At 47.2% G+C, this 13961-nt stretch overlaps 1 protein-coding gene across 3 annotated transcripts in view; it reads left to right on the forward strand.

Annotated features, from left to right (window-relative positions):
* CYFIP2 (cytoplasmic FMR1 interacting protein 2) overlaps nt 1-13961 on the forward strand; it is a 57061-nt gene that overhangs the window by 17176 nt on the left and 25924 nt on the right. For 2 of the 3 annotated variants that reach the window (XM_072872020.1, XM_072872019.1), the window contains exons 10-22: nt 2455-2546; nt 5349-5466; nt 6360-6479; nt 7114-7239; nt 8231-8397; nt 8686-8833; nt 9148-9301; nt 9851-10007; nt 10755-10851; nt 11421-11497; nt 12471-12579; nt 12936-13055; nt 13760-13959. In XM_072872020.1, the coding sequence (XP_072728121.1) occupies nt 2455-2546; nt 5349-5466; nt 6360-6479; nt 7114-7239; nt 8231-8397; nt 8686-8833; nt 9148-9301; nt 9851-10007; nt 10755-10851; nt 11421-11497; nt 12471-12579; nt 12936-13055; nt 13760-13959 (1685 nt within the window). The remainder of the gene's footprint in view (nt 1-2454; nt 2547-5348; nt 5467-6359; nt 6480-7113; nt 7240-8230; nt 8398-8685; nt 8834-9147; nt 9302-9850; nt 10008-10754; nt 10852-11420; nt 11498-12470; nt 12580-12935; nt 13056-13759; nt 13960-13961) is intronic. The other variant, XM_072872021.1, reaches the window with a different exon arrangement.

Consider the following 13961-nt stretch of genomic DNA (forward strand, 5'->3'; position numbering starts at 1 on the left):
ACACAAAAAGCTTCTTGGGGAGCTTGTGTCGGCTGGAACTTGGAGGTGCTCAGCAAGTTCCTCAAAGGGCTCACCTGGTGGTTTCATGAACCATTTTTGTCTTATCTGAGATCCAGGTTTTGGGGAAAGGCCCGCAAGAAGTGGATGCTCCCAGTGACAGGGTGAGGAGCAGCCATGCGGCCTCCCTCTGCCCATGCAGCTGAGTCCAGCCCTGCGCTGGTCCACAGCTGGAGACCAGGCTGCATTGCTTCGGGGCCACTCAGCACGAGAAAGGTTTGGGATAATCCTGTTGCTTCCCCTGAAAATCTGGTGTGTGTACAAGCCATTAGGCACCAGTGGCAGATGGAGAGGAGGGCTGAGACCCTGCACAGCACCGCCTGTGGCATTTGCTGGGGGATATGACACCTCCTTTCCATTGCTTCTGGGCACAGGCTGGGTCTAGGAGGCATCTCAGGTTTGGGGCAGGTCAGCTCTAGGAGGCATGGTGAGACCTGGCAAGGGACAAATGTATTGGCAACAAAGAATAACAGTATAGCAGGAGGACAGCAGAATAACTTCCCAGATGGAGCAATTAGTTTTCTTTTAGATCTACTGAGCTTGAGGAATCCACCTGAGATGGAAAGATTAGTTTTTGTTACCAACATTTGCTCCACATCAGTGAAAATGAGAGGATGATGATTTCTGGAGGGCTACAGAGCTCTTCTTCCCCAGCAGTCTTTCAGCAGAGTGGTTGCTCCTTGCTGCTTTACCCGGAGAGCTGCTGAGGAGCCTGAAAGACAGTGTCGGTGGTTGTGACAGGGTACAGGATGCCTCCCTGCTTATTGCCCCAACCTGCAGTTTATAGATGATGCGCTGGCTCTGTGCAAGAGGAGGGATGGGCAAGCCCAGATAGCTCATTTCATGAAAGGTTGGTGTACCACCTGCAGCATCCTCACCCTGACCGAGTGGGGACCTATTTACCCCAACTTGCATCATCTAGAGACAGCTCTGAGAGCAGGGCTCAAACTCCCACGTAGGGAGCTACGGACAGACACCATGACCTCATGGACAGGGCGGTAATGAGGTGGTTGAATACCCTCCCCACTGGGGAGACTGCTGAGGACTGCAGCTCTGCAAAGGTGATTTATCATGCCATCCCTCAGAGTCTTCCAAGTCTTCCCTGGTTCATCTTTGCTAATTCAACTGAATCTCAGTTTAAGTCAGGCCTGCAGTGTAATCTGTAGAGTTTGGTCATCTTGGTGCATTCAAACAGATTTGCTGTTCATTGCAAAGTGCAGTGGGCCATCAGGGAATCAGGTAAAATATCTTCCATTGCATGGAATAACTTTCCCTTTCCAGCTTTTTTCCATTTGCACTTCCTCAACATCCGCTGTGGTCTCACCTAATCAGTTAAGTACCACTCCAGACTGTCAGATCTCAATAAGAAAAGGCCAGCTACTCCTCTTACTACATCTGCTTACTGCCTTCTGATTAAATTTCTAGTGAATTGACCAGGAATTTGAGTAGTGAAAATGAACTACTCCTTCATTTAAACCTCTTATGAAAGTCCCACTGAGAATCCCTGATGACAGCATTGCACATCCTCCATACAAGACAGCCTGAGAAGAGAAGCATGTGATAATAGGACAGGGAATTTGCCACCGTCTTCCCTGAATTTTGGGGCAAGGCTTTTGTAGCTGGGTGAACTTGAAGCTTCATATTTTATTGAAGAGCTGTTGGTAGCTCCTGGTTGAATGTTATTTGCAGCTGAAAGCTTAGTGAAGCAGGGACCTGTCTGAGCGTGAGGTACGTTCAGTGCACTTTGAATTTATTTCCCATCCAAATCCTCCTGAGATGTAAAGGGCAAGCAAAGCCATGTTATATTGCAGGCAGCCATTGCCTGTGTTTTTCTCTTAATGGAGAAGTTTTAAGAGACATCACTAGCAGCTGCAGTGCCAAAATACAGTCTGAGTCCCGGAGGAAAGATGGCACATCCCTGGCAGTCCAGGCAGCAAAGCAGCCTACAGCTCCCCTCTGAAGGGAGCCGCAGCAACTTGCTGCCAAAATACCAACGTGCTGGCTTTTCATCCCTCTAGTCTCTTGGAGGATTATGGTGGGAGGCAGTAAGCCCTGCTCAGGAATACGCTTCTCTCTTTTTGTTGTAAAAAGAGCCTTTTCTCTGGCCGGTTACAGCACTGAACTGTTCTCGCAATAACCAGCCTGGTATCAGCCAGTCCAGGGCTCCAGAGCACTCGCAGGGGGTGATTTTCCTCGCACGAAAAGCCTTGTGATCATTTTCGGTCGCTTCCTAGGTGTGAAATGACCCTGGGTCCAGGTTTGCGCCTTGCTTTAAACAGCCTGACACTTTCCATAGCTTCAGAGACACAGGATGCCATTTCGAAGTCCCTTGTGTTGCACTGGGGCCACGGGCTCTCTCTCTGCCGTGTTTCAACCATCTTTTGTTTTCTTTTCCAGCAGCTGCAGGTGGTTCCTTTATTCGGCGATATGCAGATAGAACTGGCCAGATACATTAAGACCAGTGCTCACTATGAGGAGAACAAATCCAAGTGAGTGCCTGCCATAATGTCTCTTGGCTTCTGTGTGTGTCCCGAAAGCCGTGGGAGCTGCAACTCTCCAGCGTGCGTGAGGTCTGTGCACGGGTACCCGTGTATGTCCCTGTGAGGTGTGAGTCCTGGCGTGCCAGCTCTGTGTGCACGTGCGTACCTCCCTGTCCCTGCATGGGAAGATGTCCTCGCCAGCCCCCGAGTGTGCGTGTGTGCAGCCAGCGCTGAACCTACACGTAACCATAGCCCTGTGCGCAGGCAGGGGAGCGGGCATGCCTGCGCGTCTGCTCCGCTGGCAAGGGCTGGGAGGGTGCTCAGTGGCTGGCGCACGGCTCGGGGCAGCCACTGAGTGCTTGGTCGGTGTGCGTGCCCGGAGGTGTGAGAGTGCGAGCACCGTGTCCCTGCTCTGGAGAGATTTTAATCCACGTTTTTCATCCCAGGGACAAAATCCTCCAGAGCATGAACACAGCAGTGGATCTCTCTTTGCAGTAGCCAGGGTGTCTCCTCTAGTTCAGGCAGGTTTCGTGAAGAAGGGCAGCGGGAATGAGGGGTGAAGTGGGGGAGTCAGATGCACTGGAAATTAATTAATATTGTGGGAGAAGGGCAGAAATGGAGTCTCTATGGCAGTGCTCAGGAGTGTAACGCACTGCTTCCCAGCCTGGGTTCACAGGCAGTTTGCTGCTCCCGTCAGATGAATTTGCAGACGTTGTTTCAGATCACACCAGACGTGTGCGAGGCCCCACTTGTCTTTGTTGCTTTGCATCGCGCTCAGTTATTGCTAGAAGAATTGGTGTTAGGTTGGATATCCTTGGAACGGCGTTTGCAACCACATGTAAGCAAAGCCCATCTGAGCTGTGTCTGGCTGTAATCGCTGGTGGCAGCCCAGCTTTCACCCGTGAGTGGCCATTCACCCATGGGACCATATCACGTGGAAGTCAGGTTTCTCCAGCGTCTGCGAGAAGCAGCCTAGCTGAGCTGTCTCTTTAGCAGGGCAGGAACTAACCTGCAGTCTCATCTCTCCGCTTCTGTTTGCTTGTCCCCTTCCATCCCGGAGGGTCCGGCTTCTCTGCCTGCCACGTGGCTCACCCAGGAACGGCTCTCCCCTGCCCTCCCAAAGGCTGGTTGAAAAGTGCCGATTAATTGTGCATGAGAAATTTGAAAACAACGTGGCAAAATTTCCCAAGCAAAAGGTTTTCAATTCAAATTGAAAAAAAAAAAAAGAAAAAAATTCTACAAAATATAAATGTAAAAAATAGCTTCAAAAACTCCATTTAAATTTTAAATTTTATCCCAAATCATTCCGAAAGCACATTTCAACGAAACATGTGTGAGCTGCATTCATTTTCTCATCTCCAAACCAAGGTAGCTCGTGGGCTGTTTACCTGTGCACAGTTTTAATGTCTGTCTTGAAATCTGTCTACCAGGTCTGTGTGCTGTACCTTACTAACCAATGTTTCTTCCTCACTCACTTGCTTTCCCAGCAAATTGCATGGGTCTCCCAACACTAACTCTGCCAAGGTGGTTCCGTATAATCCCCATTTCTTACTAATATTGTTTTTGTCACTTTCTTTCCCTCCCTGTCTCCATGAAAGTGGAATTAATTGGTGTTTTTCCTGCATGGCGCTTTGTTTCTGCACTGTGGACTAGGTTGTGTGTGGCAGGGAGGGCTGGTGCAGCCCTGGCCATTCCTGCTAACCTGCCGATTGTCCGGTGGGGAGCACAGGACATTGGAACGGGTAAGAGCTGAGCGATGGGACTGTGGGAGGATGGATTTCACAAGGGATGACATGGCCCAGCACTTCCAGGACCTTCCACCACCACAAATATTGGCAACAAGTGCCTCGCAGTTAACTGTAGGACTATGTCTTCATGTCTATGTCCGTATCAGAGGCAGGTTTCTCACCTTCCTTTTGTACGGCCAATCTAGATTGGAGAAGATGACTATCTATCTTAAGATGGACAATTATTCAGGGGGGAAAAAGCAAGATCTGAACTTTTACATTGTGATGACAGAGTAAGACGTGAGAGTCTGACTGACAGACATTTTGCTTGCGCAGAGCATTTTGGTGGAGCCATTCTGGTTCTACATCCGTGGCTAATACAGCATAGGGAAAAAGGAGATATGACTTCATATGACTGGGCCTTTGGAAGGGGAGCACTGCCTTCTTTTAGGGCCCCAGTACACTGTTACGCAGTACATGTGGCTCAATGCAAATGAAAATCTAGTTCGTTCAATCATATTCTGCTCGTCATTTATACTCAGGGTTGTTCGCTGAGCTGGTAGTATGAGCCAGAACCAAAAACGGAGTGGGAGGGATATTTCCTTGCTGGCCCCTTGCAGGGCCTTTCCTTGCAGGAGAAGGCAGCATGACCCAGCCCTTTCAGACCTGGAGGGATGACCTCTAAGGGGATGATTATCCTTAGGTTTAGCAGAAAGGATGCCAGTGATGCCGGGGCTCTGCAGTTCATCCTCTCCTGAAACCTTGTCCAATGGTGGCCTGGGACATAGCCACCTCTGCCTGTGGTGAGCCCAACGTGAAGAGCAGCCTTCAGGGTGGATGGAGCAGAGATGTTCAGGCTGAAAGGTGAAGCAAGCAACCCTGTCATGTTGTGTGAGATCACCTCTGGAAGACCTCACACACCCAAGGGACATGAGAGAGAAGATACAGTCTGACATTTGCCCTGAAGGTGGCATGTCTTGAGCATGTTGAAGTGAAGAGAGCAGTTGAGCATAAGGCTTTGTCCCTGGGGGTGTCGGAGCGGAGCCCCATGTCCTGTCCTTGAAACCGTTGCTTTTTTGCCCAGGTGGACGTGCACTCAGAGCAGCATAAGTCCCCAGTACAACATCTGTGAGCAGATGGTCCAGATCCGAGATGACCACATCCGCTTCATCTCAGAGCTCGCTCGCTACAGCAACAGTGAGGTAAGCTTAGTGGGTAGTCACCATAACCAGGCTCGTTAGACAGATGAGGCTGGGAGAGGACAATTGTGGCAGGAGTATGGTCTGCCAAGGACACACAGTGAGGAGGGAAGAAGGACACAAGTGGAAGAAGGACACAAGTGGACCACTTCTTGATCCAGCAATAAAAAAGCAAGTTGTGAAAGGCCCTTGCAGGTGCAAAGTTACATACACTGGAATATTTACTGCAAAAACTTCTGCTCTTTGGCCACAGCTCGGTTAAAATAAGAAGTAGAAAAGTTTTTGCAGCTAAATGTTTATTGTCAGCCAGGTGGCAGAACACCCATGTCTTGCAAATGGGTCTTTTCTGTTACACAGAGCTATTGGTCAGGGCTTCGAAGAAAGTTCACAAGGGTATCTCTGTTCTTTTCATTACTGAATGTCGGAGCCCTCTCTGAGGTGACTGTGACTGGTTTTTGCAAATGTCTGATCCTCATTCATCACTGTTAGTTTAATGAATTGTTAGCATTTTCAGCCCTTTTCTTTTTGTCATTTGTAAGTGCTTATTTGAACTTTAAATCAGTAAAGGACTCTCAAGGATTTCAGTAGTTGTAGACCATCACAAAGGAATGGGAAAGTGGAATGAAAACAGTCAGTTATTTGCTCTGAGGTGACAGGTCAGACTCATTTTTCTGTAGGAAATAAATTGACTGCCTGAGTAAAAAGAGCCTTGCCAAGTTATACCCCTTTTCCTGAGGGACAGTATATGCACTGCTCAATTTTAGCTTGATCGTGAGGTCACGGGGAATTCATTTCAGCTGGGATTTGAGAGAGAGATCTGTGGCTGCTGTTTGGCTCAGTGAAGCCTCTGCAGCAAGTTGCTGCGTCTAGCCCTGACATGATGTGATGTTCTCCAGGTGGTCACTGGCTCAGGACTGGACAGCCAGAAATCAGATGAAGAGTACAGGGAGCTCTTTGATCTTGCTTTACGGGGACTGCAGTTGCTGTCCAAGTGGAGTGCCCATGTCATGGAAGTGGTGAGTGCATCCATGGAAGCAGTAAGTGTGTAATATCCTCCTCTTCCCAGGTAAGCGTGAACATTTCAATGTGTCATGTAACAAAGACTGTGGAAAGGTGAGCTCGCTTTCATGCCACCTAACTTTCAGCCATTAACAAACACACTAAGATCAGGAAGCTAATGACCTGAACACCCTCTGTACCAAATGGAGAAAGAGAGCTTGATCATCTCACCCTGGACCTGAAGTGCTCTTTGCAGGTGCTGGGGTGTCCCCACTGATGTTAGAGGGGGACTGGGTGACTGTTCTAACCTGAACACCGTGGTTAAGTACTGAAAGCTGATTGGAATGAGTCTAGGTCTTGAGCAACTAAAACCGTAATTCAAATGATGATGGAAATTCTTAATTTGGAAAATTTTGACCACATCTCAACACAAGTCAAAAGCCCAATATGACTAGCAACCTCTTAAATAAACAAAACCAATATTCAGTACAGTGATAATAAAGCCAGGAAGAACAAATTCTGCTCCCAAAGGAATGTCAAACAACTGTAGTAATGTCTAGGGAGTGTTTTCCTGGCATAGGGCCTCTTCAGTCTTTCCAGCCTGGCTTCTTACTCATTGCAATGTTGACAGTGTCCCTTTCCATCTTCTAGTACTCTTGGAAGCTGGTTCATCCCACAGATAAGTTCTGTAACAAGGATTGCCCAGGAACAGCAGAAGAGTATGAGAGAGCCACCCGGTACAACTACACCAGTGAAGAGAAGTTTGCCTTTGTGGAGGTAGGTGCCAACTGCACAAGAATAAGAACCATCCAGGGCTGGTTTCCTGTCCATGTTCCTCAGGCCAGGGGAAGAGGAGCAAAGGGCATCTCACCTTGCTGAGGTTCCTCAGCAGGTTCCTCATCCCTATGACCCACAGGTGATGAGAATTAAGGGGCAAATTAAGTTCTTAGGAGCTCCTACTGGGGTAGAAACACTGCACCAGTGCATGACTAGAGAAATTCTCCTCTTTTCCTGATCCTGCTCTTCTTATGCTGTGTTTGTGTGCTGGAGGAGGACAGAGGTGAATCCCTATGTTTTCTTAATATTGCTGTATTAACCCCTTCCTGACCTGACAAGGGGATTCAGGGCTCCTGAAAAAAAAAAAAGTGGGGGTCTTGCAGAGCAGCATGATCTGGTGCAAGATCAGGAGCTATGTTCAGGTGCTGTGCAAACGTGAGGTCCTCAGCCAGTCCGCAGGACCCGTCAACTCTCGGTCCGGCTGTCCATGGGCAGTGGGAATAGTCCTCCGAGCTTGGCTGTGGGAGGCCCTCACACCTTTATTTTGCCTTACACAGTCCAAGGTGGTTTGAATATTGCCTTCATTTTTGTGGCTCACTCCCTCCTGGGAATTGTCACTGTATTCTTGTACAAGGAAGACTGTGCCCTGGTGCAGATGCAGGTCTGTGCAAGTCACGCAGCTGCACCCACGTGTGGAGCATGTGCAGTTTGCTGGGATTCTGTGTTATTAAAGATATCAAGAGATCAGGAGCGGAAACAGAGTCTGCCAAGAGACAGGGGCCATGTGCAAGAAACTGGTAGTGTAAATGCTCTCCTCAGCTTGTTGTGATCCATAAAGCAGCTAACATCAAAAAAATCAGCCACCTAATTACTGGACCTAAGTTACTTGAGTAGAATTAATTTAGTCCCAAATTCTCTTAATGTTGGATTTATGGACCTTTCCATACAATGGAAAAATAGCAAATACATCTGGTTTTAATTTTTGCTTCAGGTAATTGCCATGATCAAAGGTCTGCAAGTGCTGATGGGCCGGATGGAGAGTGTCTTTAACCAAGCCATCCGCAACACTATCTATGCAGCCCTGCAGGACTTTGCCCAGGTGACCCTGCGAGAGCCGCTCAGGCAGGCAGTCAGGAAGAAGAAGAACGTCCTGATCAGGTCAGCCTGTCCTTCTTGAATGTAATGCAGAGCCCATGTATTTGGTTGCGTAACACATTTGTACTATATAAGCATGTGGCCCTGCATACACCCCATGGTATACAACTAGCCAACATACTTTGGCCAGCAACTCTTTCCAAGGTAGCTTTTGGGCATGACTCCCCCAGTAACAACAGTGTATGTCCCCACCTCAGATGCATTTCCTCCTATATGTGCACAGCAGTGAATATTTTAATCTTGAAGCAGAATCAAGCTTAAGCACTACTTTTCCTCTCCCACCCACTCCAGTGTCCTTCAGGCAATTCGGAAGACAATCTGTGACTGGGAGGGAGGTAGAGAGCCTCCAAATGATCCTTGCCTGAGAGGTGAGAAGGATCCTAAAGGTGGATTTGATATTAAAGTCCCACGACGAGCAGTAGGACCATCGAGTACGCAGGTATGTAAATGTCCATCTCCTATGTAGGGAATTAATGGTCTTACAGCCATGTAGGAGTCTCCCATCCAGTGGATTAGCAGCTGTTTTCATGGTCTCTTTCACAAAGTTTTCACACTGTTGTGTGTTAAATGTTGCTTTGGTGCCTATTTTGTTGTATAGTTCCCAAAGCTTCCTTTTTTAGGGGTGTAGGACTTACGGGTGCAGAGCGTAGTGGCCACCTGGGAGGAATGTTATTTTTTGTTGCAGAGCACCATGGCTCTGTGTGGTGGTGTCTCAATGGAGAGTTATAACTGCACATCAACTTTCTTCCAAAGCTTTACATGGTGCGGACCATGCTGGAGTCCCTCATAGCAGACAAGAGTGGCTCAAAGAAGACTTTGAGGAGCAGCTTGGATGGGCCGATAGTCTTGGCCATTGAGGAGTTCCACAAGCAGTCCTTCTTCTTCACCCACCTCCTCAACATCAGTGGTGAGGTTATGGCAGGGGGAGGCTTGAATCCAACTCTTGCATGCCTAGAAAGACAAAGGTAGATCAGCTTTGCTCTTCATTGACCTATGCAGAAGATTTTCCTTGATTTTTCCTAAATGTCCTACTTCTGCCTGATTCAGGCCTGTTTCTAGGTAGTAATCATTATGTAAACAGGAATGAGTCAGCAGTAGCAAACAGCGACAAGTGGTATTTTAGTTTCTAGGACTGGAGTTTTCTTTCTGTCCTAGACAAACTTCTTAGCCACTGGGCACAGAAGAAATCTTCCAGAGTAAATCTGAGCCATTGAAATGTTCTCCTTGGAGCCTAGAGCAAAAGGAACGATCCTTTCTTTCTTCTTCCATTACAAAGTGCTCAGACAGCATGGACGTGGGCTGGGTTTAAAAACAAAGACATCCCCAAAAAATGTTCCACACCCAAAACCAGTCCAATATGAGGCCACAGCAGCTGCCTCTTGTGCACTTCCCTCACTGCCATCCCCGTGGGGGTAACGTGGGTGCCCTCCTGCCGGGGGGATCTCCTCTGTTTCAGAAGCGCTGCAGCAGTGCTGCGACCTGTCCCAGCTCTGGTTTCGGGAGTTCTTCCTGGAGCTGACCATGGGCCGCCGCATCCAGTTCCCCATCGAAATGTCCATGCCCTGGATCCTCACAGACCATATTCTGGAAACCAAAGAACCCTCCATGATGGAGTAAGAGCCAATGGGCTGTGGCAGGACTGTGCATGCGCTGGGGCTTGGGAGTTTGTTGTGGAGAAGGGTAGGCTGGTGATGAACAGTCTTTTTGACGTGGGAGGGAAAATAGATGTTTCTTGACTTGCTGTCACATGAATGTGTACTGTATGAATACCTCATTAGCAGATGTGCACGGGCGGCTTCCTGGCACCGGCACTTACTTATGCGTCGTGAACCAGCAGTTGGCAACTGCTCTATTCGGATGTGGGAACAACTTGGTGGTACCGTCATCTGCATGCAGCAGTCAGACAGCATGTGCAACCAAAGGGATGTGGGCCCTGGCTAAGGCACCTAAACACTTTTTTTTTATATATAAATGTTAAATGATGAGAGGAATTGCTGTTATGCAAGTGTAATTATGTTCATAATATCTTCCTCATTAGGAAAACTTTGTTTTCCATTTTACAGCCGTTGTCAGGGCACGCTGTGGACTGAGGACAGCATGAAAGCTTTTTTAAGGGCAGAGAAGGAGCAAATGTTGATTAAAGAAGTCACAGTTAGCTCAAATGCAGATGTGTTCTAGCTGCTTCCAGCAACTCTGACACAGGGAGCAAGAGGGAGGATTTGAGGGGCTGGAGTGAGTGGAGATGATAGGAGTGAAGTCAGAGAAAAGCCGTTTTTTGCACCGAGCCAGGCACATGCACTGGCTGCCATTTATGCTGCTCCAAGGTTAATTTAAAACATCATCTGTCTTCTTGCCCTCAGGTATGTACTGTACCCCTTGGACCTCTATAATGACAGTGCATACTATGCCTTGACCAAGTTCAAAAAGCAGTTCCTATATGATGAAATTGAAGCTGAAGTAAGTTCTCTTCATCTTTATTGTGTGGAAAGAGCTCACTGGGGTCACATAGCCCTGTTTGACAGCCCTGCCCAGCAGTTCAGTGAATTCATCATAGGCATCTCCTGAAAAAAGTACCCCATCAGACTGAGAAGTTTTTCAAAAATCAAAATTTCCAGAGACCTTACAGACTCTGCTGATTAAGGGCTTCAGCTCAGTTGTACCCATGGGGAACAGTGGAAGCCAAAGGCTGTCAAATAGTGGGGGCATGGAAGAGGCTGTCTGATGGGCAGAGGGTTATCAGACATCAGAGGAAAATGAGAAACCGGAGATCCCTGAGACAAAAGGATGATTGGGGATGGGGGACTGGGACCTGTAAGAACATGCAGAAACTATAAGAGAGAAATGTATCTGCAATTTTCTGCTTACCTTTAGCATGTGAGAACTGCAGTGTGGTTTTTAGATAGTGTGACATACATATATATATTAAATTAGAGCTCTGTATTGAGTTGTATTGATCTTGCATGTGTAGGAAGGGGCTGCCCTGTGTTGGTAACACCCTCATGATGTCTTGTTATTTTCTCCCCCAGGTGAATTTGTGCTTTGATCAATTTGTGTACAAGCTGGCAGATCAGATCTTTGCCTATTATAAAGCAATGGCTGGCAGGTAGGAGAACCTGACTGCTGCTGCTGAGTGATGATATTGCTGAATCCAAATTGCTGTTAACCAAAAGGTTCCCCTCAGGGAGTAGCCACCGTGGGTAGACATAACAAAATAGATCATCTCTGTCCCACAGAGCTGGCTGTCCATGTCAGACCAGTGTAGATGGGGAAAATAAATTAATGGTGGCAAGCAGACATGGTTAAAAGTGAAAAAATAATAATTGGCATCCTAAGTAGCTGTCTGAGTACAATTTGTGAGAGCAGCAGAAAAGCAAACAGAGCCTACTGAAGACATGTCCTTGCTTGACTTCTGTTTGTGTACCAGGCAGATGAGGAGTGGAAGCCTCCCATCTCTAAGAAACAGGAACATGCACTTGTCCTCACCCTAGTAAAGCAGCAGGACTTGTAAAGGTACTCAGTGTCTTAGGTCACACATCAGACCAGCTGACTGTAGGACTTCTGCAGAGTTGCTTGCTCCCTTGTGGGGAGATAGGCCGTTTGTGACATTTCCTTCTAACCATTTAAAGAACATGGATGAACTCTACTGAGAGTCCTCCTCTCATGTCCCCAAAGGTGAACTAAGTCTTCAGTGTAACTCCGCAAGGAGTTTTGTCTCTGGATCACATTTGGCCTTAGAGAAGGAGAGCAATCACCATCACCAACCAAATGTTCCCACAGCAGATCTTCAAGGAGGGAGCACAACCAGTATCTGGCACTAGTGCTATCTTTCAGCACAATCTTTTATCTTTTTTAATGTTTTAGCCATTAAAGCCAAGAATGATGGACAACAGCAAGGCAGTCCCCAGATAACAACCACTGCTCTGTGATTTAGTGGTGTAAGCAGAGTTATTAGTGTGTGGAAATTTCTTGGCGTTCAGAGCAAGATGAAAAGAAGGATGAAAACAACTCTGGAAAAGGTCTAGAGAGAAGCTGATAGTGTATGTTTCTTTTTTCCTGACACTGCTTCTTTTTTTCAGTGTTTTGTTGGACAAACGTTTCCGGGCTGAATGTAAGAATTACGGGGTGATTATTCCATACCCACCATCCAACCGCTATGAAACACTACTCAAGCAGAGGCATGTCCAGGTACAGCACAAGCAGTAGACTCCAGTACTCATAGCTCTAGGTCTATTATCCTTTTGTTGGTGGGTGGCATCCTAGTGCTGGGTTCAATTGAGGTTGGTGCTGGAATGAGAAGGGTTGAACCTGTTTCTGACACGCCGCACTCATGCATGAGGCCCAAGGGGAAAATGAGCTATGCTCCACATTTCTCTCCTTCCCTCTTAAGTAATGGTAAACTCAACTGAGGCGTTTGCACCACCACTTTCACATTTAAGCAGATTTGGATGTTTGGTTTAAATTTGTGTCTGTTAAAAAAAAAAAATAAAGTACCTTTTTCCCATCTGTATATAACATGCAAATATCTTCTTTTCTTTTCCCAGTTGCTGGGTAGATCAATTGACCTGAACAGGCTCATTACCCAGCGTATCTCAGCAGCGATGTACAAATCGTTAGACCAGGCCATTAGCCGCTTTGAGAGTGAGGACCTGACATCCATAGTGGTAAGAACTGTTACTGACTAAGAGTATGAATAGAGAGAATAATACACTGCTATGGATACAGAGTCAACTGTCTTCTGCTTCAAGTCCCACCTACAGTAGGCTTCAGCCAGCCATATATCTTCCTTTATGCTGCTGAGTCTCTACTATTTCTATTTATGCAGCTTTAATTGCATTATTATTGGACCATTAAGTATCTGCATAAATCATAAGGTGACAGTCAGCAGTTAGATTTTGCAGAGCTCATATAAGAGACTCCTGTAGCCTGTGCGAAGGAGATCTTGACTTTAATTCCCCCTGTTGGATGAAGGTGGCTGAGACATTGTTTGTGTGTGTAGAGGATTTGCTGTCTTTGATATGTTACAGGAGCATCAGAGTCAAGTAGTGTAAAATTACCAGTTTCCACCTTTGGAGGATTCTGAGGTGAAAGCCAACCAGTGCTCAGTAGGGAACAAATTAATTTTGCTTCCTGCAGGTTTACGACATACTGGACAAGGACTCCCTTGAGTGGAAGTGCAATTGGCCTCGGCCACCGAGTTAAACCGATGTCTTTAGCATTTGTTGCATCCTCACCTGGGAAGTTCTGTGTGGGTGTGGGTATAAAATCATTCTCCTGAATTATTCCCAATGAGATTCCCAATGAAATCAGCTGTTTCTATTGTCATCTTGGTAACATGTTGCATCTGCTGCTGCTTTATGTGCTGCAGGAGCTGGAGTGGCTCTTGGAAATAAATCGCCTGACTCACAGGTTGCTGTGCAAGCACATGACTTTGGACAGCTTTGATGCCATGTTCCGGGAGGCCAACCACAACGTCTCCGCGCCCTATGGGCGCATCACCCTCCACGTCTTCTGGGAGCTCAACTTTGACTTTCTACCCAACTACTGCTACAATGGATCCACCAACAGGT

The sequence above is a fragment of the Ciconia boyciana genome, chromosome 9 (assembly GCF_034638445.1).
Source record: "Ciconia boyciana chromosome 9, ASM3463844v1, whole genome shotgun sequence".
NCBI classification, from domain to species: Eukaryota; Metazoa; Chordata; class Aves; order Ciconiiformes; family Ciconiidae; genus Ciconia; species Ciconia boyciana.